A 24368-nucleotide genomic window follows, 5' to 3' on the forward strand; every position below is an offset into this window, starting at 1 on the left:
GTGTAAGTAGGTTCTGTAGATTCCCACCTCCAGTGTTGTTTTCCCATCCCATGTTTCAGCTGTGCCTCCCCTCTGACTTCTAACACCAGTGTATTCCTGGGATTCAACAAACCAGTGAAAACAGGAGTTTAAAAAATGAAAAAATCCTCCAAAGATAAGGTGACCTATAGCCTGGATCATTTATTGACACAGCCTACTGCAAAAACCAATTGTAATTGGGAAGAAAAGCAGTTAAGTCTCATTCCCTGGCTGGAAGGTCAGGGACACTGAAAGCATCCGTACGATGTGTGCTGTTTTAGTCAGGGGAGCTGCCTCTTCCCTTTCCCTTCAGGCCCATGGTGGTGCCCGTCATGGGCCTAAAAAGAGTGTAAAAGAGTGGCCCAAACCAGTATACACTGGAAGGGGCCAGGTTGCTCCAAAGGCATCGAGTTCATATAGCTCGTACAGATCCAGTGTGAAGCTCCATGTTATCCCTTCGCATCTTGCCACTGGGGCCATGTTATGCATCCCACCAAGTTCACCCCCCTGCCCTGAAGTCCTCTGGACGCTCTTCTTCACACTGCTGCCTTCACCTGCCTCACAACACATCTCACTGTCCCTCTGCTGTCTTCAGCTACACCAGGGCAGAGCTCTGCCTGTTTCGCACCCTCTTTTGGCCGTGGCCCAAAACAGTGTATCACTGCAGGGACCAGCCTGCTCCAAGGCCCGTGCAGCCTGCTCTAGTGGAAGCTGTCCCTGCCCACGGCAGGGGGGTGGAACTGGATGAGATTTAAGGTCCCCTCCATCACAGCCCCAGCTCCCTGAGACCCCGGCCTCCTCCGGGCTCTCCCCGCCCCGGAAGCGGTGCGTAGGGGCAGGCGCAGGCGCAGGGGGAAGGCGGGTTCATGGCGGGCGGCGCGGGGGAGCCGTGGTGCCGCGGGCGGCGGAGCTGGTCTCGGTCCCACTCCCAGTCCCAGTCGCAGTCCCCGGCCCGCAAGCGGCTCAGGCCGCTGCGGACTGTGGTAGCGTGGAGGGGCAGGGCGGAGTGGGACCAGGTGATGGTGGGGCTGTACTGCGGGGACAGCCGGCTGCAGCAGGAGGCGCTGGACCGGGTCTCGGCCTGGAAGAGTCGGTACGGGCCGCGCACGGCGAGCACGGAGCGCAGCGGGGCCTCCGCCGGCCTGCTCCCGCCGCTGTCTCGGGTTCATAGGGTGCTCCGCACCCGGCCGGTTGCCGGTGCTTCGAGCGTGTGGTTCCTGGGGAAGCAGGAGCCGTGGGTGCCCGCAGCTTCCCAGGCGGGTGTCCCGAGGCAGTGCTGCCGTTAACAGCACAGGGCCCCCAAATCACCTCAGTCTGTGTTGCCCCTGCTGCATCCATAGACAAGAGCAGTGTAGATACGGCATCTTGTATTGTGAGAGTGTTTAGCGTATCCGTGAGTACTCATTTAACGTGTGCCTAGGTGTAGTGATGTAATCGCTGTTCTAAATAAAAGCCATCTGGAAAGAGCCTCTGCTGGCTTTTGTTTCTCAGGGTATTAGCTAGCATAGAGCACAAAGCGTAGCCCGAAAGTTACCCTTTTTTGCAGGGGGGATGTATTCTTGTGAGACTGCTCACCTATATTTCCTTTATATCTAGGTATGGTCCCAAAATGCCTCTTGCAGTGGATTGCACCGCTGAACTGATCCGTTGTAAGGTCCTGGACTCATCTGGCAGGTTGAAGTCGCATGAGCTCATCCTCTCTTATGGGCTGGCTCTGGTAAGGTAGGGAGACGAGTGTCCTGGGAGAGACCTGAGCAGATAGCATTATTCAGCGGTCTAATTTCACTTTGCATCTCCAGGACCACAGCATATGGGGGATTTTTCTCAGGGGTGCCAGGTTTCTCTGCAGCTCTTGGTAGTCATTTATCGTTTCTGTCACCTGCTTGCAGGTTTGTCAACTTGATCACAGAAAGGAAACAGAAAATGGTCAGCATTCCTCTGAGGCAGTTAGCAAAAGAGGTAAATATATATTAAAAGTAACTTGATAACTTACGTTTATACACAGAGCTTACGTATCTGGTGGAGGGAGCTGGGGGGCATCATTCTTTTGTAGACAAAAGAAGGGATATACGTGCCAGTTCTTTCCAACTGCAAAGCTTGGAAGGGGCTTGATGTAAGTAGGTCAGATTAGGAGCAACAGGTTGATGATCATGAAAGCATTTTGAGTCATGTGTGATCAAAAAGTCTTTGATTTTCATGTAGGTAGTCCCTCTTGACATATACACCACATGTTTATGTATAAATTCTAGTCTTTGACAAGCAATGCTATACATAAGAAGCACTTAATCACCTTTGCAGACATTCCCATCTGTGCCTTGCTTGAGGTGAGCTTGTCTTTATTGTGGAGAAGGGAAGGTTCGAGTTGTAACTGTAGTAACAGGGCGAGCTTGAGTCCTTTTATTGCCATCTAAGCGTCACATCTGGGTCTGAATAGCGAGTTTTGAAAGTGAAGAACTGACAGTATTTGAGATTCTCCTGTTTACACAGCCTTGTCTGGGGCCCCTGTGTGATAGTGATATGGTTTGGGGGTTTTTATCTGGGTTTTTAAGAAAAGTAAGAGCACCTTTTTTTAAGCAAGGTGCTGCTTCTCACCATTTGAAACTGATCAGTCTGAAAAATAGAGGTCTTGGATAAAGTTAGTTGTCCTTAGGAAAGTTGTAAAAAACTGCACAAGCTAGAGTGTGTATGATTTGTGTATTATACGTGATATGATTTGTGTCTTTGCTATGCAAACTGTCATCCAGTTTAAATGAATTAAACTGCTTCTCAGTATCCCCTTGAATTATACAAAGCAGCTCTAGCTAAAAACACATCTGTTGTTGCAAGTAACATTGAAGAACTTAATCTGTAAAATCCCAAGTTTGTGAGGACTCTAGGCCAAAGGAGGCAATCCCAGCCCATTCTTGAAGTGGGAGGTTAGGGGACTGTGGTGCAGGAGTGGCCTGGATGAGGCCTTTCCCACTCAGATTCCCTGCAGCTGTGTATTGTTGTGGCATGATGCAGTGGGAGCTGTGGGGTAACCCCAGTGGCTGTTCTTCCAGGTGGATATCCCTATCTGGGTTGTGGATCTTCGTCACGAGCTGACCCATGGGAAGCTGCCACGTTTGGCTCTGTGCCGCAAGGGTGAGTGCTGCTGGTGGGTGGCATCGGGAGGGCTTGGCCTGAGAGGGCCTCAGGGCAGCAATGCCAATGCCACAGGTCCTGAAGGGAGCATGCTTCCCTCCATTCTGGGATGCTGCAGGGCAGGCTGGCATCCTGGCAGGGAGACTTGTAGTGTGAGACACTGGGAGGATTTACTGCAGCCCTGTGGAGGTAGGTGAGCTGTGTCCAGTGGCTCCAGGCTGTGATGCATCACAGGCAGTTGTCCACAGACTTTCTCCTTCCCCTGAAAAAAATACTGGAAACAGTAGTTGGTCCCTCTTGCTTTATAGCACAAGAAGTTGGTCTCAGGAAAAGAGGTAAATGTTTTTCCTGATGGAGTGGAGATACCTGAGATTCTCTAAAAATCCCACTTAGGCAGAAATGCAGTAGGTGCTGCAAGACTGAAGGAGTGACCAAGCTCATGGCACTTGAAGCGATTCCCAGGAGCTTCAAGTTAAGCACTGAGGAGGCAGTTAAATAACTTTCAGCAGGGTCCTTGATTGAGTTGGGTGGTGAAATAGTGATAAGATAAAAGACTTTTTCTTCCTATCTAATGAATGCATAGTGTCATCTCTGCACAAAAATTAATGTGACTTTTACAGACATTGCGTTGGTCATGGTGATATTAAAGAATTTACTTACTTTCTTATCACGGCACCACCACTGGGCTGAAATTTGGCCTAGTTGGAGCAAGGTGCAGCACTCTAACAGTGTCCAGTCATTTTTGTTCCCAAAATGATGCTGGGTGTTACCAGGCCTGTGATACTGTTGGTTTTTTTGACTGGTTGTTGGTTTGGTGGTTCCACTTTTTTTCAATATCAAAGGAAACCTCACTGAGAAGAGGATCTTTCCTGTTCTCCCTTAGGTTGTGATGTTGTACTGGACTGGCTGCGAAAGACCTATTGGAGCCGTCAGCTGGGCAATAACTTGTGTGAAGAAAGTGAGGATGAAGACGAGCAGGAAGAAGCGGAAGAAAATGCGGAGTTGGACAATGATGAATGGGAGATTCAAGCCCCACAGCACAAGGCCTGTCAGAAACACAAGGAATTCCATGGTAGGCGTTCCCAGAACAGTGGCAGATACAAGGATTAGGTATACCCTGTGCTACAAAAATTGGTTTAGAAGCGTCATCTTCTAGCCCTGGCAATGCATACCTTCAGCTTAGGTGCTGGGATTCCTTTCTGCACCTTGGTGGATTTTTGGGGTGACTGACTTTTGTTATTAGCTCACTGGATTTGTAGCATAACATCATCGGTTGAATATGCAGTATCTTGATCAGTAGCAGCAGTAGTACTGGGGTGGTTTAGGGCCAAGCATTGTAAAAATTAGGTGTAGTGCCTTGACCACCACAGTTTTGGTACTGAGGCCACTACTGACAAAGAAGGCTGTGGTACTTTTATAGCTCTCAAAACTCTGTAGATTCATAAGCTGAGCAAGAGCAGAATAAAGGCGGTTCAGCCAGTTCCAAAATGTGGTCAGAAAAATCCCTATCTGCCAATAGTATTAAAGAGCAACACAGGTGACTTAACCTGGGCATAATCAAAGATACAAAGTGTAAAGCAGTGGGAAAACCTTGATAAATTTTTTCAGTGGCTGCTTTTCTATCACCATAAGTCTTTGAACCTAAGATAAGGAGCTTTTTTCCAAGTGGATTTCTAGTTTGAATGACTGGTCTGCAAGTTTGAGCCATGTGAGGTGTCAGACATTACCTTAAATAACAAAATACGACATGCTTGTGGTAGTAACTTGCCCAACAGATAACAGCAGACAGTGCAGAAGTGCTGAAGTGACCCTTATTGCTCCCTGGAAGGTCACACTAGGGGACTACAATGATCTTTCTGGCTTTTGGATCTATGGATTTATTGCAAGTCCTTTGTAACAGACTCATACTAGATACAGTAGCTGTGATTCAGAAAATAACAGCTGATTTGTTGTGCACGTTGAGAAGGATCCAAGCCTGGAGGCAGTACTGAACTTTGGAATGCAGCAGCACTTGCCACTTTTCTTGTCAGAGTGTATTGTCTGAGCTGCTGTCTTCATTTTGGATGAGATCCAAGCATGTGCTGTTCCATTTTCTCCCTGGCTACCCTAACAAAAAAGGAACACCCCACTGCAGTTGCCAAAAGAGAGCAACAGAATGATACAATATATTCTCTGTTTTATTCCAGAGTAATGGAATGGCAGTGATGTATCAGTCGTACAGTTCAAATGCATCTAGCTGATATGGGGTGGTGGGCATTCTGAGAGCAGGTGACAGTGACACCTGAATGGTGAAGTATTTTGATAGATGCTGCTATTTCTGGTACAGTAAAAGTGGTCCTCAGGTGGAGAAAGGACATTTCATGTAGGTGGTAAATTAAACTTTATTAAAGTCCAGGAGAGGTGTGGTTGGTTTGTGAATAGCCACAGTGCTGTTGCAATAGGTTTAAAATGCAAGTGTACAGAATACACATACACACCAGAACATGAACTGCTTATGGGAATAATTCCTTCCTAGAATGATCTGTTTAGGGATTTTTTGGGGGAGGCTGTTTGGACTTACTCAACTTTTCTCTCTTTGGCCACTGTTAGTGATAAAATCCTGGACTCCTGGTTCAACCCCACTTGATAAAATTTATGTTGCTGGAAAGGTCTGAAAGCTGTAAGAGTCTTCAGAGTGTTGTCTGAATCAGGATTTGTCTTCATTTGACTGATTTTGTCCTTGAGTGTACATTCAGAACTGAGCAGCTTGCTCAGATACAGAATTCCCTTATTGATCCATTCTCTGTTTAAACTATGTATTTATGTTTATTTCTAGAAAAAGTCAGAGATGTGCTGATATCCTACAAGAACGAGCAGTTTCGGGTAAGTACAGTCACATCATCTGCACTTTCGGCTCATCTTGTTTCCCACTTGGGGCTATAAGTCTCTTCATTCTTGCCCAGCCTGAAGAACTGATCCTCTTGGCCAGGCCTCATATGAAATACCTGAGTGCAGCCCAACTAAGTCACTGTGCTAGGAGTTTATTTCATGTCACTGCAGGGATACCTTTTTTCTCCTTGCTGCGTCTTCATATGGTCAGAATCTGTCCAGGAGCATCAGTGATGCAGAAGTGGTATTTGTATCCGTGCTGAGGGGTGGCAGTACACCACTGACCACAGTGCTACCAACGCTTGCCAGGTTGTGTACTCACACCTAAAGGTAGTGCTGCTGTCCAGTGCATGGCCCATAGGGGAGTCATGACTGCTGCATGTATGGAGGGAGGATTGGTTAGTTCCTTGTTCTCCTATTGTCATACATGGCTTGCTAAAGTAGAGCTTTGCTGCAGAGAACAAGCAGTTTGAGCTATGATGGTTTCTAATGCAAACACTTTGTTCATGGCTATAAAAGATATATAGCTGTTGGAAATCTCAGATTTTGTCCAGGTAGTACTTGGGTTGTTTCTCCTTATCCTGGTGTCTATGGAAACAAAGACCTGTCATTCAGAAGCCTGTGTTTTCCATCATCCATCATGTATCTTTACAGTGGCCCAGTGGCTGATTGTATTGGTGGGTTAGAGGTTTTTTAGTTGCTTTAGGTCATGTGTTAATACTTCATTTGTTATTTAAAGGATCTTTTTTATGCAGTTGTAGCTTTGCATGTGCAGGTTGAAAGAGCAAATCACAGTCCTGAAAATGACACCTTGGTTTTCCAGTCTCATTTTTTTACATTACATTCCTGCCTGGTAGGGAAAATAATTTCTTCTTTTCTCTCAGTAGCTATTGTCTTCCGGAAGGAATCTGCTGGATAGTTGTTTGTGATGTTACATGCTTCATGCCAATATTTTATAGAAGGAGGTGATGATAGAACTGCCAGTTGGGTAGCTTGTGAGCTTAAGTAGGAGAATGTAGTAGAAGCATGTCTCACCTTGCTGGATAGGCTCAGATCAGGTATATATTAAACCAAGAAATCACTAGCTTTCAGGGGATTATTAACCTCCAGTACTCTTCCATTTTTGGTACAACCTGGTAGTCTGTTCTGTGTATTGCTCCTACTCATCAGGTGCTGTCAGTTAATGACAGCTTGCCTGGATGGCTGTGTTGACTTGACATTTTCATCTACTGTATGCACAATATGAGTCATGAAACCTTGTCCTGAGTGGGCAATCTCATCTCCACCCCACATGGAGAGTTAATGATTCAAAATGAGTCTGTCCTGGTTTGTGCTGAAGTCAGGGAGAGCAAGGTTTAGAACCAGAATGAAGATGCCAGATGTGACTCTTTGGTGCTGCTGCTTTTTAGTTCAGGACTTTTCCAAGTACAATATGGCTCATATTAGTTTTTAGTATGCCCCTAGGAAGGGGAGCTTCTGTGAGCTTTTTGAAGCGCTGTTGGTAAAGTACATATGACATGTGCATCTTGTCTTCATAGCAGCGCCTTTCTGTTTGTCACTGGAGCATATTTTCTGTTAATACTTGGATTTTTGTTTTCCTTCCCTCAGGTTATGCAGACTGCACAGTCTGTTTCAAAGAATCGAGAACAGTGGTCTGATACCTCTTCAGAAGTGGACTGGATTTTGGCTCAGATCAAAGACCTGATGCAAGAAAACAGGTTTGTCTCTGATAAGGAACTGAGGTGAAAGGTATAGTGCAGAGCTGGGCCTGTAGACCTTTAGATTTCTTCCAAATTGTAAGACAATACTGGGCCTCTTCTCTGCTTTCTATCCTTCTATTACTAAAAGGGCCTCTATGACCCAGTGTGTTGGGACATTATTGTTACTATATAAATTTATGTGAAGATCCTCTCCCACTCTGAGAAATGTAATCAGTGTAACTCTGCAGAGGGGAGAGAATACCATGTTACAGATACGAGCTATAACTCCTGATGTTTTGAATATAAATGTATATATGCCATGCAAGCTGCTGATTAGTTTAAGAGGTTATCAGATGTTGTGTCAGAAGAAAACCCTGAGGAAGAGACTTGCACCTTAGTGGCGTTACCCATTAGTTGCTGAGCATGGAATAATGAGCAAGAAGGCATAAAGATTCTGTAATGAGAGACATATGTTGGTAAACATGTGACTTCTAAGTTACTTAAACTGTTTGTTGCTAGATGGTTGGAAGGTACTAGTGGAAGCAAGCCATTGCAACAACCTTTGATTCTGATACTCTCTCCGTAGGCATCCTCTGTTAGCCATTATCAGAACATAAATGGACCAAGTGCAGCCGCTTTTATGTATAAATAGGTATTTGCACCTCACATCAGCTGTGTGGTAGGAGTTGGGGCAGCTTTGTTTTTGAAACCCTTGGAATGGATGGTATATTTGAGAATACAAACACTTGGAATACCCATGCAGTTCCCAGGGCTCTGCAATGCTTGTTCTTTACTGCTAGCACAAAACCATGCTAATGTTTTTCCCTTTAAGCTCAAGTGTCTATCTTAAGCACATCACACTACATATATTTCATGAGTGATTCTTAGAAGAATCACTGAATTAGGCTGAATTCACTATCTCAACAGTGCCAAAACTATTAGAATGGACAGCAAGTGAGCGGGATGAGTTGTTGATTAAACCTTTGTTACTGTGTTGGCTTTGACACTGTACTGGCTGGAGGGCAGGTGTGAGGGGAAGGGAATGTTCCTTTAAGCACAGGCTTTAAAGAAGAGAGGAAGCTGGTTTCTATGACTAGAAGACTGTATTTTTTTGCCTTGTGGGATTTGTTTCTGTTGGCTGTTTCATGGTTTCCTGAGTGACTCCTAATGATCAGGTGACTTCATGAAAATAGCTGCTCTGATGTGCAGGGAAATCCCCCACTTGCAGCAGCCAGGGATGGGGGGGACTGTTTCACAACTCACAGCTTGCAAAACTAGGAGGGAACCAACCCCTTCAGTAGTGGTGCTACTGCAGAGAGATTTTGCAGTTGCATTTAACTGCGTGGTGTAGTCATTGTTCAGAGGGACTTTTGGCAAGAATGTTCTTATTTATAGATCTCTGTGTGTGTGTTGTTTCCAGTAAGTGCTGGTTCCACAATTGCAGGCTTTAGATCCAAGTCATGCTTGGATGTTTAGATTTGGAACTGACCCTTACTGGAGAAGACAAATTTTCTCATCCATTCCACACCAAAATATGCCATGTTTGACATGGGTACTACCATTCCAAATCCAGTGAGTCTGATACCAAAAGTGGTTGTTTCTGTGGAATTTATTCAGTGTTTGAAAATGGCCACCTTGATTTTCATTCTGAGGAGTATTTATTTTAGTGCTGGATCTTTGCACAGAAAGAGAAGCTCTCAAACTTGTTTCAGAACGGGTGCAAGTGGTGTTTTGATATGTAAAGGAGTAAGTGGCATTAATAAGACTCTGATTGCTCTAGAGAGACAGTGGCTGAAGCTCTTCTCAGTGATGGCTTTCTCATCCCAAAGATGGATTGTCTGAAGATGCTGAATATCAAGTATGAAGGTTAGTGTCTTGGCACCACAAGTGAAAGGTGAATAGCTGGTGTTATGCCCAAGTGCGTTTTGTTTTCCTCATTAAATTGAAATCTTCAGTTTTCTGCATATTTTTCCTATATCTGGGTCCTTAAGAATCTTTTGAACTGTTCTCCAGACCCTGCTATGATCATGCCATAAATCTCTTGCCATGGAAGAATGAATGCTGCTGGGCCACAGCATCTTTTGAAGCTTTCATCTCTGCCCTTATCTGCAGTACTGACTGATTTCCTGAATTCCCATGAGTTTTTCTACATTGAACTTTTGAAGCAAATATGATTTTTCTGGTTTTTTGACCATGTGTGAAGTTCATGGGTTTTCTGCAAGAGAATTAGATGCCTAGAAATAAAAACTAGTAACGTGTCAGTTGCTCTGGCACCTCATGGAAATACCATCCAAAGAACTTTCCAAGGGAGATCCTCAAATTGCTGTGACTATATTACAGTAGTAAAAATATAGGAACTTTTTGATTCTGTGTTTCTTTGCTCAGTGTGCCTTTCAGATTGATTTTCCTGTGCCTTACCATGTGATTAGATCAGGCCTTGTAGGTTTTGCTTTCACTGAGCTGTTGTGTTATCAATTTGGTGCTTATTTTACTTCCCTGGCATAAGAAAATGATAGCTTCATATTGAGTGAGGATCCCAGGAAATACCCTGGACCCAGTGATCTCAGAACAAGCTACTTTAGTTTGGAATGAGTGTTACACCTGTGGTTTCTTTTTGCTTCTTATTGCAGCAAATAAGGAGTTATGGCAGTTCAAAATTCCTCAGCCGTTTTACTGCTTTTGGCAGCCTTTGCTGACAGGCCTCCTTTCCCGAAGTTTTACACAGATCCTGATAGAGAAAATGTTTATGGAGCTGAAGGAATGTTCTGACTCTTCAGAACTCCGGCCTCAGTTCTTAATCAGTTGGATATCTGAGATGCTGACTGGCATTGCCAAAGTAAATGCTGGTGAGTATGTCTGGAATGTCTATGTGTATGTAAGAGTGTTCTCTATTGTGAAAACTAGGAGAGTGGTGTGACCTTTAGCTGGGAAGTGTAATAACCCAGTTATTACAGTTCATTATGTGAACATAGAGCTTTTTTTCTTGCATTCCTTACACTTTTCAACCAGCAGCTTATGTATGTCATGTATTTCTGAGCCAAAAACTGGACTTGTTAGTGGCAGCTTTGCTGCAGCCTCCTCAAGACAGGAAAAGCCAATCTGTCCCATGAAAGATCAGACCCCGATACTTGTTTTTTCCAGACACTAATACAGTATTTTATAAACACATCTTAACAGCTTTCCTGTCTGGAATGGCATGCACAGAACTGGGTTGGGAATGTGTGCACCTCACTGTGGTCATGGCTTGTGGAGCTAACCTAGCTGTCCATGCATTGGCAAGTCACTTGTAACAACCTTGATGTATTTGGTCAGTACATCTTGGAGTTGGATTGGAATGCCAGCTTGTTTGAGGATGAGTGTTCCAGTAATAATGCAAAGGGTGAAGAACATATTTCTGATGAGTTTTGAGCACCTTGTTGTTTTCTTCATCTTTTTTGAAGGGAAGAAAAGACAGCACTCTAACAAACAGGTGGCAGTGAAGGAGCTGTTCCTTCATAAAGTTCCTTTGCAGTGGATAAGACTGACTGAAAATTGCTTGGAAGCTCCCTGCTGGGCAACCCCACACCTTCTCCAGCTGTAAGTTTGACCCTGTGACAGCAAACGGTGCTCTGTAACATCTTTGGCCACCTCCCTTGAGATATGCTGAGTTACAGCTGTGTTCCCTTCCCTCCCTTTGCATCTAGTAGACATTGTGGTAGGTGCATATGAAGCCCTGTTTGTTGCTGCTCATCTCCTCATTGATTCTACAAAGTGAAGAAGGGGGAGGATTTAGAAGGACTGCACTTCCAAAATGGAAGTGGAGATTACCTGGGGGCAGTATTGACAGAAGCAGCCTGGTCAGAAGGAAGTGTCTTGGTAGCAGGGATGTGACTGCATATACAGGTGTTATGAATTTAGCACAGGTGGTAACTATTCCACATGAAAACAGCAAAGCAGGAATTCAGTTAGAAGTATCCCAAGTCCTTAATTTTAATCACAAAGAATGAGTATTCCAGCATCTACCCACCAGAGAATAGTCAGCTTTTGCCTCTTAAAGGAGATGTATCGAATAAGCTGGCCTGGAGGACACTCACACTTAAAAGCCTGCTCAGCTTGATAGATCTTCATCTGGAATCTTCTTTTCTTTTAAGGTTTTTGCATTGCCCTTTTCCTTTCTAGGATCCTTACAATCATGAGACCTCGCTTGCCACGTTCTTCACGGAAGAACCTTCTCTACCTCGCTTCCATTTACACAGAAGGAGGTGGGCCTTTGTCCAGCCCAGGCCTCTCTTCAGATGGCAGTGAACAGCCAATTTACACTATAGAGAGCTTACAGTGGAAGACCAGGCAAGAAAATCAGATTAAAAATCCAGGTCAGACTACAGAGAAACAAGATGACGTGCTGGAGAGAGACAACAGTGTAGAGGAGGTGGAGGAGGAGGAAGAAGAGATGGTGACTGAAACAAATCCTTTGGAAGGACTTGCTCATTCTGGTAACATGGTGGCTATTGCTGAGAAAAGGGCAGCACTGCAAGGATCAGCTTGGCAGATCACTGCAGGTAAGAAATGACTTTGTAAGACTTAGTCTTTGTCATTGGCAGGTATTAATCAAAATGCAAAAGCAGCTCAGCCCTCTGGGCCTGGCCAGAATTGAAGCGTGCTTCAAAATCATCAAAATGCCAGACCACTGAAACCTGTGGTTTATGTGCAGGAGTCAGCTCTTAAACTTGTGAAATACTGTGAGTGTATTACAGGAGCAGGTTGTTGCTTCCTCATTACATTCTTTATCAGGCTTTTCCAACTGTTAAAAATGCCAATGTACCCTATTGCTGGAGCAGCGTATGTGCAGCTGTGAATGGCAGAAACATCTGGATGTTTCTTGGAGTTCTGTTGTCAGACTTGTGGGTATTGGAAGCACAGTTTGGCTGTGCTGGAAAGCACCAGTTATATGTTCACAAGATCCATGCTGCAGGGAAACTGCAGTTACAACATGGTGGCAAGCAAAAGAAAGGAGGAAGGGAAGTTTTTAGAAGGAATAAACAGTATATCCAGTGTTTTGTTAGCATTATTTTGGTAGCTGTACTTTCCCTTTGTGGTGAAGGGTTCTGTAGCTAAGAAGATTTTTGGATGAGGAATCTGAAGACAGGAAGTGAAAGTTGGTGGAGAGGAGTTGGAGGCAAAGTGGTATTTAAAGAAGAAGAAAAACAGCCATTAGGAGTCAGTGAACTCTTGTACCCCCCTCGCTGCTGTGAGCAGCTTTATAGAGCTGGACTTTGGAGAACAGAAGCGAAATTGTCCTCTGCTTCAGTGACTTTGGTTCAGATGAAGCAAAGCTTTCACTGAAGGAACATGCATTGTATCCTGAACACCCGGCTTTGGGGAAGGTTCTGTTTTTGTAGTTGTCTGTGGGTAAAATTAAATTTGAATAACATTTGTGTGGCTAAACAGATCCTTAAACAATTCGGAACTGCAGCCAGTAGGTATGTACAAACCCCTGCCAACATGTGGTAGATGAGCTAAATTGTTCCCCAAAGAGAAGACTTAGCCTGTTAAATATATATATAATGGTAATTTGCCTTACAGCTGCATTGGATGCTACCTAATGCTGTTTCTGCCCTTTAAACTGTAAAATTATAATACTTAGAAAGCACTATGGTAGGTGATGTTCTGTTAAGTTCTATTCTTGTTCTATTAAATGCCCAAAAATGCTATAAAAGCACAAATGGATAAATCTGCTGGTTCTTTAGGGCAATGCTTGAGGTTTTTGAGCAGATATCTGGTACACAAAACAAATCAGTTTCAGGCAAAAAAAAGGAAATGGGCAAATTGTATGTATTTAGTAGGGATCTCAAATACTCTGTGTAATGATTGCTGTTTCTCTGGAGTGGAGTGGCCTCACTTGTGAAGGCTTCTGTCTGCTGGTCTCCTGAGCTGCTGGTAAGCATTAAGTACTAAATGTTCTGATATCAAGAAAGCACATAGGCTTAAGAGATGCTGTTGTCACAACAGTGACACAAAATCATCTGTATCTTTTATTTAGTGCATTGTAAATTTAATGGGGGATTTCCCTGTTGAAATTTGGCACCACAATCTAAAGGAATGGACTCACTGATGTTTGTCCGTTGTGGTGCATGGCTTCCCACTGTGCACTTGCAGGCCCCCATTGGAAGACAAATTTATGTCCTCATGGAGAGGAAACAGCGATAGGTGCTTGTAAAAACAAAGAGCAGAATTCCCAAGCTGTTGTCGTGTGCTTATGATCTAGAGTTTTTGCTGGGTACCTGAGATGGTTCCTTTTTGCTGAGTGGCCAGGTTGCCTGAGACAGCATCTGTGGACTTAGGGGGACCTTGTTCTTTGGAAGTGTCTCTGGGGAGCTCAGACTTCCTGTTCATGTTCTGTTTTTATCCAGATGAAGTTCGGTGGCAAGACTTCCCTCTTGGGAAACTCCCAGGTCAGACAGATGACCCTGATGGTCTCATGTTGGATAATTATTCCATGATGTCCCTGCTTGACCAGCCAGTGAGAGATGAGTGGAAGTCTCTCAATACAAAGTGAGTAATAGTGTGGGCAGGACTTTGCCCCTGAACCATGAAATATATTTGTCTCTGCCTTGTACTATATAACATGAATGAGATTTCCTTTTTACTTCTGTTTGACCAAATAGCTTGACCCAAATATCTGCTGCTATCTCTGGTATCTACTAACTGCACTGCTCATGGGCTTTTCAAGGAATGTGTGTGTTTGGAAGGCCCTGTGCAGTGTTTGTGTAACAGCATAACAGTCTGCTCTTGAGACTGTGCTGACAACTGTCAGTGTTGTCTGATGCTAGTCTGACAGTGAGATACAGTCTGCTGATCCCTTAGAAGTGCTAGTGTGGAAGGGCAGGATTTTTAAAGCAAGCTACTGAGCTGGTGCAGAGTGTGCCTGGTGATACACTGGGAAGAATAACTTGAATGGGAAGAACTGTTCCCTTACAATTAAAGCCATCAGGGCTAGGAGCCTCAGAAGTCATTTAGCCTCTCCCAGTGTCAGTTTTCCCACACTAGCTAATCTTGTGTAGGAAGGAGGAGTCATTGTAAAAAGCAGAGTGGTTTGCTGAAGCACTCTTGAGGTGCATTAATGGGAATGCCTAAAGGTGAGGAGAGAAGATAGCCACAGAAAGTGGTTGACTGCAGATTGCTTTTGTAACACCTGAGGGAGGAATTGGTTGTACATAACTGGGGTGGTAAATATCAGAGAGTTTCACATCAGTGAATGCAAATGTGTCTCTTCTATGTATGCTTGAAATGGGGACTATAATGTGCATCCTCAGTAAGGTCTGTGCCACTGCAGTCCCAGTTATTCATCCTGGCATGAATAGCATAGATAAATTCCCTTCTCACTATCCCCCATCACAACAGGAAACCCTTCCTGCTTGTTTGTACTGCATACTGCACTGACAGTATGCTTGCATTGTTGATGGGCACAGACACAAGTTACTGTTACCTGGATTACTGTGACAACTCGCCAGTATCGTAGGAAGTTCCTTCATGAAGCCCTCAGTCATCCTTTGAAGCTGAAAGAATATACACAACAGTTACCTCCCTGCATTTGTCTCCATCTTTTCATGTCGCCAAGTCTGAGAACTGCTGTTTGCAGTTGCTGCTGTTCTCATTCCTTTCAGGGAATGTGTTCTTGTTTTGCCTTCCTTGGGTCTGTTGTGCTATCTGGAAGTTAAGTGCAGTGGCGTAATTGGCAATCAGAAGTGTGCTTTCCATGATATCCTTTGAGGAAGCCATCTTATGATCTTCCCATCTTCACTCCTGTTCTCTGTAAAATAAACCATTGCAGGGATTATGAGAAACTGCTCTTTAGTAGCTTGGAAGTTACTAGCACAGCTTCACCAGGCTTGAAAACTGTTTCTGTTCACTGGGGCTCTGATCCTCAGCCACACTGTTGGCATTGCCCAGTGACCTTTTCAGAGCTGCAGGTAGTAATTTCAGCTGCAGATCTCGCCTCAGTGAAGAAACACAGATTGTCATGGAAATAACAGTAGCATTCTATAAAGCTTTAGTTAGGTCACCTGTGCTGCTAAATGAAGCTTGTCCAGTTAAACCATCCCACTGAGGACATTTTAATAGGGTTATTTCACCCTTTGAAGTCAAAGAAACTCAAATGGTGTAAGCTGTCAAATGAGTATTGTCACATACACAACAGGAGATGGGCTTATATGTATTTTAATCCAAGAAACACTTCAGAGTATAAATGAATGGCAGTTGTTTTCTTAAACACTCAATAGGGTGACTTATCAGTGATTCTTTCCCTGTAGTTGATGGGCCAAATCTAGTGGCTTCCAGAAAATGTGAGTAACAGTGACAGTCATGCAGCCTGGGATGCTGCATTGGGAAGAGCTCCAGTACACACTCGTATTTCCACATATTCAGAGTTGCCTTCAGATTCCAGTTTCAAACCTTCCAACAAATGAGGTTTCCATTCTTCTCCATCCTCTTGGGCATCCTCCTCAGGACCAGTCTGCTCTTTGGTCGGTTCAGGCCTGCTGAGAGGGTGTTGTTTGTGCTTGATTCATCCAATCAGAATGTGAAATTGGCATCTCAGAGACTGCTGGGTGATCAGAAGGAAACTGCTTTACTGCTGCTCCTGCTGATGGTCCAAACATTTAATGAAGTCCTTGGTTCCAACACTTAGACAAGAGGCAGGATCAGACCTGGTCTCTTAACATCAAGAAGAGTTACCCTTTTTGAGTTCTCCTGACTGATGTTAATCACTGGTAGGACCTATGCTTTGAGTGCTGCAGGAATTTCCTCTCAGACTGTGAAGAGAGCAGCTCACCATTTGTCTTCTGTTAGTTGATCGTCCCAAAAAGAAGAGGAACACTACCCCAGATGCAACCCCCCCTTTTTGATTCAGCCAAAGAGCCCATTGGTGTCAGCCAGCCGTGAATCATGGTTCTTGCAACATGTTCCATGTTGGGAATAAGGCATATCCTGGAATTTACGTATCTGCTTCTGATCTGCTGTTTGACTTGATGTTCAGGTGGGTGAGATCCCTGATAAGGAGCTGCAGCAGAACTCTAATTGTCTGCAGTAATCAGTACCCCTGGCTTCTGGCCAGGCTCTGACAGGAGCTGGTGGGAGTCTTCTTAATCTGATCCTCCTTGGCTCAGTTCATTCTTTCTGAGCACGATAGCTGGAATCATCGTTACGGGGGCTGTAATGAGTGCATGTGGAGTAGTGTGATTCACTGCTCGGGCTTGTTTGTAAGCTGCTCCTTGAAACCAGCTGCAGCGTGTGCCCTTTCTGACTTGTGCTGTAGGCTTCAGGTGTTCTGAAATCCCAGTGTATCTCTTGAAGTGGTTTCTAGACTAGCAGGAGTTAAAAATCACCTCATGACTCCAGGTTCGGCTCTACAAGCAAAGGAATTCCTCTACATAGAAACTTTATAACCTACCACTGATATAGATGTTAAAGGAGACAGAAGTTGGCTGTACTAAAATCAGCTATCTGAATATCCACAGCACTATTACTCAATTAATTTGTTAATAAAAAATCCACTAAAACAACTAATAAATTAGGTATTTTGTAAATCTGCTATTGACATCAACAAGATCTTCACTAGTGTCAGCAGTGAAGGCACTGCCAGCATTTAAATGTGATTACTTTCACCTTGACTTTGGCTTTGGAAACATCTGTTAGATAAAATTTAGACTGGAATTAAGAACATAGAGTTGTGTTGAATTATCATGGAATGTAACTCCTCTCATGTGCATCGCTGCTCCATTCCAAGTAATGGGCTACCATAGAACAGCCCAGGCTAGAAAGGCCCTCAGGAGGTCATCTGGTCCAACCTTCCATGGAAAAGGGAGCCTAGGTGAGACTATACAGACTGTCCCTCCCAAATTGCATGTATTTGATAGGCTCAGCTCAATAAAGAAGGGGTAGTGCAAAAGACCCCCAGGCGAGAGGATAAAAGCCACCAGGCTTTCTTGTTTCTGGATTCCTGAGGAATGTGAGTATTTACTGAGTGCATATAGCAAGCAGACACTATTGCTGTGGTGCTGCCCAGTTTTTGCACCTGATGTGCTTACCTATGATTTATCCTTGCTGCTTTTATTCCACACATTGTGGTAGCAGCAGCAGTTTGGGATCATTGGTAATCTGTGTTGGTTTCTATTGCCTCTAATCCTCCAGTTGCAGGGGATGATCTGGTGGTTCTGTTGTCTCCCAGCCACAGCTGCTTTGTCTCCTTTTCCCTCCCTATAGCAGTGGTGGTTCTGCTGCAGCTTCCACCCTCTGTGGGGTGAGAGTGAGGAGGTGGCTGTTTGTTTTGCTGAGTACAAGTGCCAGCAGTGGCAATATGCTTCTGTACTCTCACAGGGAAGGTGAAGAACTGAGATCTATCACCATGACAACGTTCTCCTCTATCCCAAATTCCTCACAAGTCTGTGCCATCAGTATACTGCTGGCTACTCCTGCAGCTGGCAGAGCACCTTGCAGTTTCTATTGCTTTTCATTAGCAAGGTAATTAACTGGGTTCTCATGGCTTTTACTTTGGTTTTGACTGCTTTCATCTAATTCTCACTCTTTTTTTCCTACCGCTGCTACAAGTTGTGCTTGCTTACCTCTTGTAAGAAAGGCTCAGCTGTGGATTCTGGCAGCTGATGTGAAGATGTGTTCTAGGTAGTGTTTCCAATATGTTTTGCTTATGTTCCAACATGAAGAAGTCCTCTGTGTTCCATTGTAGTTCCTAACAACTGGAAAGCAGAACCGTGAAGCAGCAGCCACTGGGTGCACTGGTCCTGCTGCTCCTTCAGTGCTTTGTTCCTTTCTCCTCCTTGTCAAACGCTGACACGTGCAGTTGTGTTTGTGATACGGACTTGTTGCAGTGAGCTGTGCAAAGCAGTTCAAATCTCAGCAGTTTCACAGCACTGGCAAGCAGTAACCGAGTGTTACAGTTGAATGGTGACTTGGTGAAGCTTCCAGTCTGTCCCTGACTTGATATCCCCTCTTGTGACTTCAGAATCAATGGGATCTGATTCTTTGGATTTAGAGGGCATAAAGGGTACTAGGAAAGAGTTTTAGGAGGTAAAACGTGTTAGAATTTCTGCAAATCCATTGAAGTGGGCAAGATTTCTGGTGTTCCAAAACTTGCTTTCCTTATGCTTCAAGCGCAAAGCATCAGTGACATTGACTGTGGTTCTGGGAGTTAGGATGCCTGTGAAGGTACTTTGAGATCCTTGCCTGAATAGCCTGCAAAGCCACGGACTTAAAGGGGCTCAAGAAAATAAACCAAGCACAAAACAAACGCCCACATGTCAACAAGTGCATCTGAACACAAGGCTGACCTTTAGCTCAGCAAGTTTGTGATTCACAAGCTGCTGGCAGGTGGGAGGGTAATTGGGAACACTGTTCTGGGCTTGTGTGCTTGCTCACACAGCTGCTTTTGAACATAGCTGGGGACAGGCAACTCAGACCTTTGATCTCAGCTAGTGTGGATGCTTTTACCTGCTAGAACTGATGTGGTGCTAAATCTGGGCCGTAACAGCATGATGTCTCTGGGAGATCTCCTGGGCTCATCCTCCCTTCTCCCTGAATGTTAACAGTTAGGAAATATGCATGCCTGGTTGTTTAAAAGGCCTCTTCCCCATGGCAAACATGTCAGGGGCATTTTTCTCCCCTCCATGCTGTAAAAAGCATTGGAAAGTCAGATATTTACTTAGTCATAAACTGTTCTTTGGAATGCATGTTCAGTGGTTTTCTAATGGTGAGCCATAAGTTATCCATCCTTCGAGTAGTGTTCTCTAGGTTTTACTTTCTACGCCTTGTTTGGGGTTCCATTGCTTGCAACAAATCAGAAATAAGCAATCCTTGCTTCTGTATGTCTGAAAAGCAGCAGCAAGTCAGACAGGACAGACATGGCTATGGGAGACAGGTCAGCCTGGCTCTACAGAGAAGAAGAGCAAACAAGTTGCTATAGGATAAAAAAACCTTGTCTGTCTGCCAGCTGAAGGTTTCCCAGGCTTAGCTGGAGTATATGCATTTCAAGGAATTTCTGCTCTGTACCATCCTTGTGTAACTGTTATGGGAAGTACTGCTAAAGATGCTTAGCAGAGGCAAGAACCTTGGAATGACGTGGGTTATCTTCAGGAAGCAGTGCGCTCTGTGCTATAGTACTTGCCTACACACTTGACTCTGGTCCCTATCTTGACTTGGAGAATAAGCTGCTGGTAACCAGAACAGAAATGTTTGGCATCAACAGCTCCTCTGTTCCTGGAAGAGACAAAACCTACTTTGCATTATAAATTCTTGCTCATGTGTGCCAAAACACTCCTCTTGGTATCTGCACATGAATAGCTTGGAAGGACCTGTTTTCTCCAGTTTCTTTGGTGCTTTTCTTTGTAGGTAACACTTCGTTATTTGGTGCTTGCAGGGACATGAAAAAAGATGTGGTGACATTAAGGAATTAATGACAGAGTGGGTGGTGCAGATTGATTGTTTGCAGTTTTATGGTTAGGGGGAAGCTGCCATTTCATTTTATAGTGCACAATTGTAGAGTGCCCTGGAGAGAATGAGACCTTTTCTGCAGTGCCTGTCCTGGGGGCAAGGATTGAATTTCTGTGGTGATGCTTTGCAGAGAGGCTTATACTGATGCTGCTGTGGAGCCAGCGTCAGGGACAATTACACAACCTAGCTAGAAACCTGGCTTTAAAACCAGGAGGGGAAGCCGGAGCCACCAGTAAATGTCTCACAGTTAAGACCAAGAGCATCGCTCACTTCCTACCTTCAGTGTTCTCTTCATACACCATGGAAATAAGAGGGAAGGTGATGCACACGATGCTGCTGACTTCCTGAAGAAATAGTGTGAGAGCTGATTCTGCTGCAGTGCAGTGCCTCGTGCTTCTGTTACAGAAGCCGAGTCCCCACTAACTGCTGCATTGCAGACCTGCACGGAGTGTGTTGCCTGTTCTGTGTAGCACAGAATGACTTGTACTTCTGGAACTCCTGCTGCAGAGAAAACCAAAGCAATTCACAAAGCAGGTGCATGAGGAATGGTTTTGCTAACCCCAAAGTCCAGCCGCTTCTTGGGTGGAAAATGGTAGCAGCTAAAACAAGCATAGCATAAGGGAGCTGGAAAAGTAGCATCCTGGAACAGTGAAGGTCACAGGGATTTCTACTCGCTGTGAGCTGGGGTGTTTTCATATTGTCTTGACAACAGTCTTTCTCATAGATTGCTGCGTGCCTTCGTATGTTAATATGGAACAGCACCTATTCAGTGGTGACATTGCCAGCGAGGTCTATGAGTTGCTTCTAGGAATCTGTAAGTTGTCTTGAAATCTGCTTTAATCAGAACTTGCTGCTGTCATCTGACACAGCCTCATTTGAAATAACTCCAGTGACAAGATTGTAACTGCTCTTACATGATTCTCATGCAGGTTACAAGGCTTTGTTGTCCAGGGGTGCCTCCAAAGAAGCTGAGGCTTTGCTTCACTCATAGAATTATACAGTCATAGAATGGTTGGGGATGGAAAGGGCCTTAAGATCATCCAGTTCCAACCCCCTGCCCTGGCTCCATACCACTCCTCCTGTTCATGCCTTGTTGGCTTCTGTGCTGCATGTATTTGTGGCACAAATGTACTGCTTTCGGAGGTTTTGGCTTTAACATAAGTTCCAGTGATGCTTGGGATGCTTTGGGAAAGCTTTCAGTTCCTTCCTCCCTGGTCCCAAAAGATAGTGTTTAGTGTTCTTTAGTGTATGCTCTGTGTGTGTTGTCAGAGTTTGCTGTGACAGAATAGCTGCTGTCATCCTCAAGGAGAGGTTTAGGTTCTGTGATAAGCCCCAAAATGTGTGTTCTCTTTCCTCCCAGTGTCAGTTTTACCTGCCAACAGGAGCAGACTTGGCAGGTAATGACCACTTGGAGTTTCCTGAGGGTGGAGCTGCTGCCATGCACTTGCTTTGGGGATTGCATCCTTCTGAGCTTTCAGAAATGGGACTCGTCATTTAAAGGTCATGGATAATGACTGGATTTGGTTGTCCTAAGGATGAGATGCGGAAGTGGATAGGTGAGAGGGATGGCTAACATGTACTGAAGGGTGAAGACAGTGAGTAGGCAGGGAATGGATTCTAACCCTGGAGGATGGTAGGTTGCAGCTGGGAGTGCATCAGTTCTCCTTGGGCATAAGGAATAGAGAAAGTGGAAAACATGCACAAGGCAGCCAGGTTTTCCCTTTTTCTCCTTCGCCAGGTTTCAAGTGGATCCTTTTAAAGATTTGTTGTATTGATAAAGTTTAGTTTTCACCTTCATCATTCTCATAAAATGAATCAAAATAAAGCAAACCCTTCCCTGACCTACTCAACAACGTGGCAGTGACTGAAGTTCCTTTGCATTGTGAACCTTTGGAGAGGGATAAGTTTACCTGTGTTCTCCAGCTGTCCTTTGAGCTTGTGTTTGACAGTGCCTCGTGTCTGGGAACACAGTCAGATCTCACTGTTCCTCTGTGCGCTGTGGTGGGGGATCCCCTGGGGCTCAGCCCTAACTGGGTCACTTCTGCAGTGGAAAGGGATTTTACGCCTGTCTGAGTGAGATACCTTCCAGAATTAGACATGACACAGCGTGCTGTGGTGCCTTTCCAGTCTGTAAGAGCTGTGACTTCTCTGTAAAGCCATAGGAATGGCAGGTTGCCACGTGCAGTGTGTGCTGGCGTTGCAATGCTTGGGACAGACTCTTCACAGGGACCACTCGCTGTGTTAGCACTCGTGGTGAGCTCATGTGCCATGCAGAGGACAGATGAAGGGTCAGGTGCAAGCTGCTGCGTGGTTATTGCTGAAGTCATGTCTCCTTCACCACTGTTGGTAGCTGGTATAAGCTTTGCTTTGGTCCCTTTGGCACCTTGGGACTGTTGCCTCTCTTCACCAACCCAATTAAAAACTAAGGCCATGACAGCAGGCAAATGTTGAGAGCTAAAATGAGGACTGATGTTTCATTTTGGAAGTGAAAGTTGGCAATAAGTTTAAAGTGCCATCAAACCCCGGTGACGTGAGCTTCTCAATCAGCTCCGTGCTCACGTGCTTTGTTTCTGTTCCTCTCGCAGCGCTGCAGAACTGAATGTTCCTGTGACAGGAGGATTGTTATGGACCCAGAGTGACTTCCATAAAATCAAAAGTGGCCTTCAGCTTTTCTGAGACAGCAGCGTGCTCCGTGGCTTCCAGGATTGCACAAGACAAGTGGCACGGGACGACCGGTGATGGTGATGGGGAAACGGCCACTCCAAGATGGGGGTTTTGGTGAAGATTTACTGATATTTACCATGTAAAATCAGTATCTTCCACAGGAGGTGTTTTAAGTTCCATGTGTGGTAACCGTTGTCTTGCTTAACCACTGTCCTGAACCGTTAGCTCTAGTTGATGTTTGCCAGATACAGTCAGAGTTCTTCAGAATCCCTCAGTGTTCCCTCATGTTTTTCATGGTTAATAAATGCAGCCACCTGAAGGCAAAACTTCCTCCTGGATCCTGGTTTTCCTTTTCCACTCAGGTATTCTGCAGTGGCCTCATTAGCCACGCTGTTGAGCCCTTCCTAGTTCAGTGCTGCTGATACTGTCCTATATGAGTTCGTATGATCTTGCCAGGGCAAGATTGTGCTCCAGCTTTCATCTAGCCAGGATGTCCCATGAAGCTGCAGGGGTCAGGCCTAGGATGCACTGGAGTGCTGGAGTATTGTGTGTTCCTCACCCTTTTGTCCCAGTGACAGTCTCGAGGCCTCTCTTGCTTCTTTAATGGGAGTTTTCTGCTTGATGTTATTTCTGGTCATGATTTTGTCGAGGTTGGTACCTAATCCCATGGTCTTTGCTGAGAGCTGCCGTGAGCACTGCAGGGATGGGCTCAAGTGCTGTGTTGGGAAGTTGGTCAAAAAGAGGACTTCCAGCTCGTTTTTCTTTACCTGTATTCAAGGGCTTGGAACCTGGAGGCATCTGTAATTACCTGTCCAAAAACTGAGTTTTAAGCATGTATTTATTGCAGGAGTCCTCAGTAGGAGTTTGTTGGAGCTGGGGGGTGCCAGAGCCCTTCTCTGCGCCAGTCTAGTAGGCTGCAGTATTCACAGGCTAACTAGGAACATGTCAGTGCAAGCTGTGATGGGGAATCCTCTTAGCTCCTAAGAGCGACTACTGACATTATGTGATCTTCTGCAAGAAGAAATACACAGAGGGAGACACAGCTTCAGCAGGACACTGGGTAGGGTGGAGATTCAAGTTCAGAGCAGCAGCTTCATGGATACTTGGGGCTGGTTCTCAAGTAAAGGCATAGTTAAATGTCTGTAATGGTTTACTTCTCTGTTCTAACTTTGTGTCATCCTGTTCTACTGCAGTTGCTTTTTTGCCAGACAGCCAAGAGTTGTGCGAAGTGAAAGGTACCTGGGACATTTCCTTAGCTAAAAGCAAGCAGTGCTGATGCTAAAGAAACCAAACTTTGTCTCTGATTTCATGTAAGCCCTCTCTCTTTCTCATATTTTGGGAGATTTCTCCTTTTACCCAGCAGTTTCTCATGCTTATTTAGGACATTTTGAGCAAAGAGGATTTCTTCTTACTGTATTTGGCAAGTAATTTCATACCCTAAGTTATCCTGTTTGCTGCTCTGAGCTCTGTCAGGGCAAACACAACAGCTCGCTCAGGAAAGGGTGATGCTGGCAA

The 24368-nt window shown here is 44.9% G+C and overlaps 1 protein-coding gene across 1 annotated transcript; it reads left to right on the plus strand.

Annotated features, from left to right (window-relative positions):
- Positions 1 to 959: 959 nt before the first annotated feature.
- Positions 960 to 23183, plus strand: LAS1L (LAS1 like ribosome biogenesis factor). Its single transcript, XM_061356709.1, has 13 exons — positions 960 to 1111; positions 1615 to 1740; positions 1908 to 1977; positions 3060 to 3141; positions 4025 to 4213; positions 5957 to 6003; positions 7618 to 7727; positions 9490 to 9575; positions 10340 to 10555; positions 11150 to 11285; positions 11868 to 12247; positions 14099 to 14240; positions 22775 to 23183. Exons 1-13 carry the CDS (start codon positions 1038 to 1040, stop codon positions 22863 to 22865), a joined length of 1749 nt encoding a protein of 582 aa, XP_061212693.1. The 5' UTR covers positions 960 to 1037; the 3' UTR covers positions 22866 to 23183.
- Positions 23184 to 24368: the final 1185 nt, after the last annotated feature.

Source organism: Neopsephotus bourkii, unplaced genomic scaffold (genome assembly GCF_033783945.1).
Source record: "Neopsephotus bourkii isolate Nb327-2 ecotype Australia unplaced genomic scaffold, CSIRO-AGI_Nbou_v1 NB_867, whole genome shotgun sequence".
Lineage (NCBI taxonomy): Eukaryota > Metazoa > Chordata > Aves > Psittaciformes > Psittacidae > Neopsephotus > Neopsephotus bourkii.

Bases quoted from the DNA above. Each gene is read 5' to 3' on its own strand.
- LAS1L (XM_061356709.1), top strand. From the start codon at position 1,038: ATGGTGGGGCTGTACTGCGGGGACAGCCGGCTGCAGCAGGAGGCGCTG. The intron at 10,556-11,149 runs GTGAGTATGTCT...TCTTTTTTGAAG, and splicing joins CATTGCCAAAGTAAATGCTG to GGAAGAAAAGACAGCACTCT. The intron at 12,248-14,098 runs GTAAGAAATGAC...GTTTTTATCCAG, and splicing joins AGCTTGGCAGATCACTGCAG to ATGAAGTTCGGTGGCAAGAC.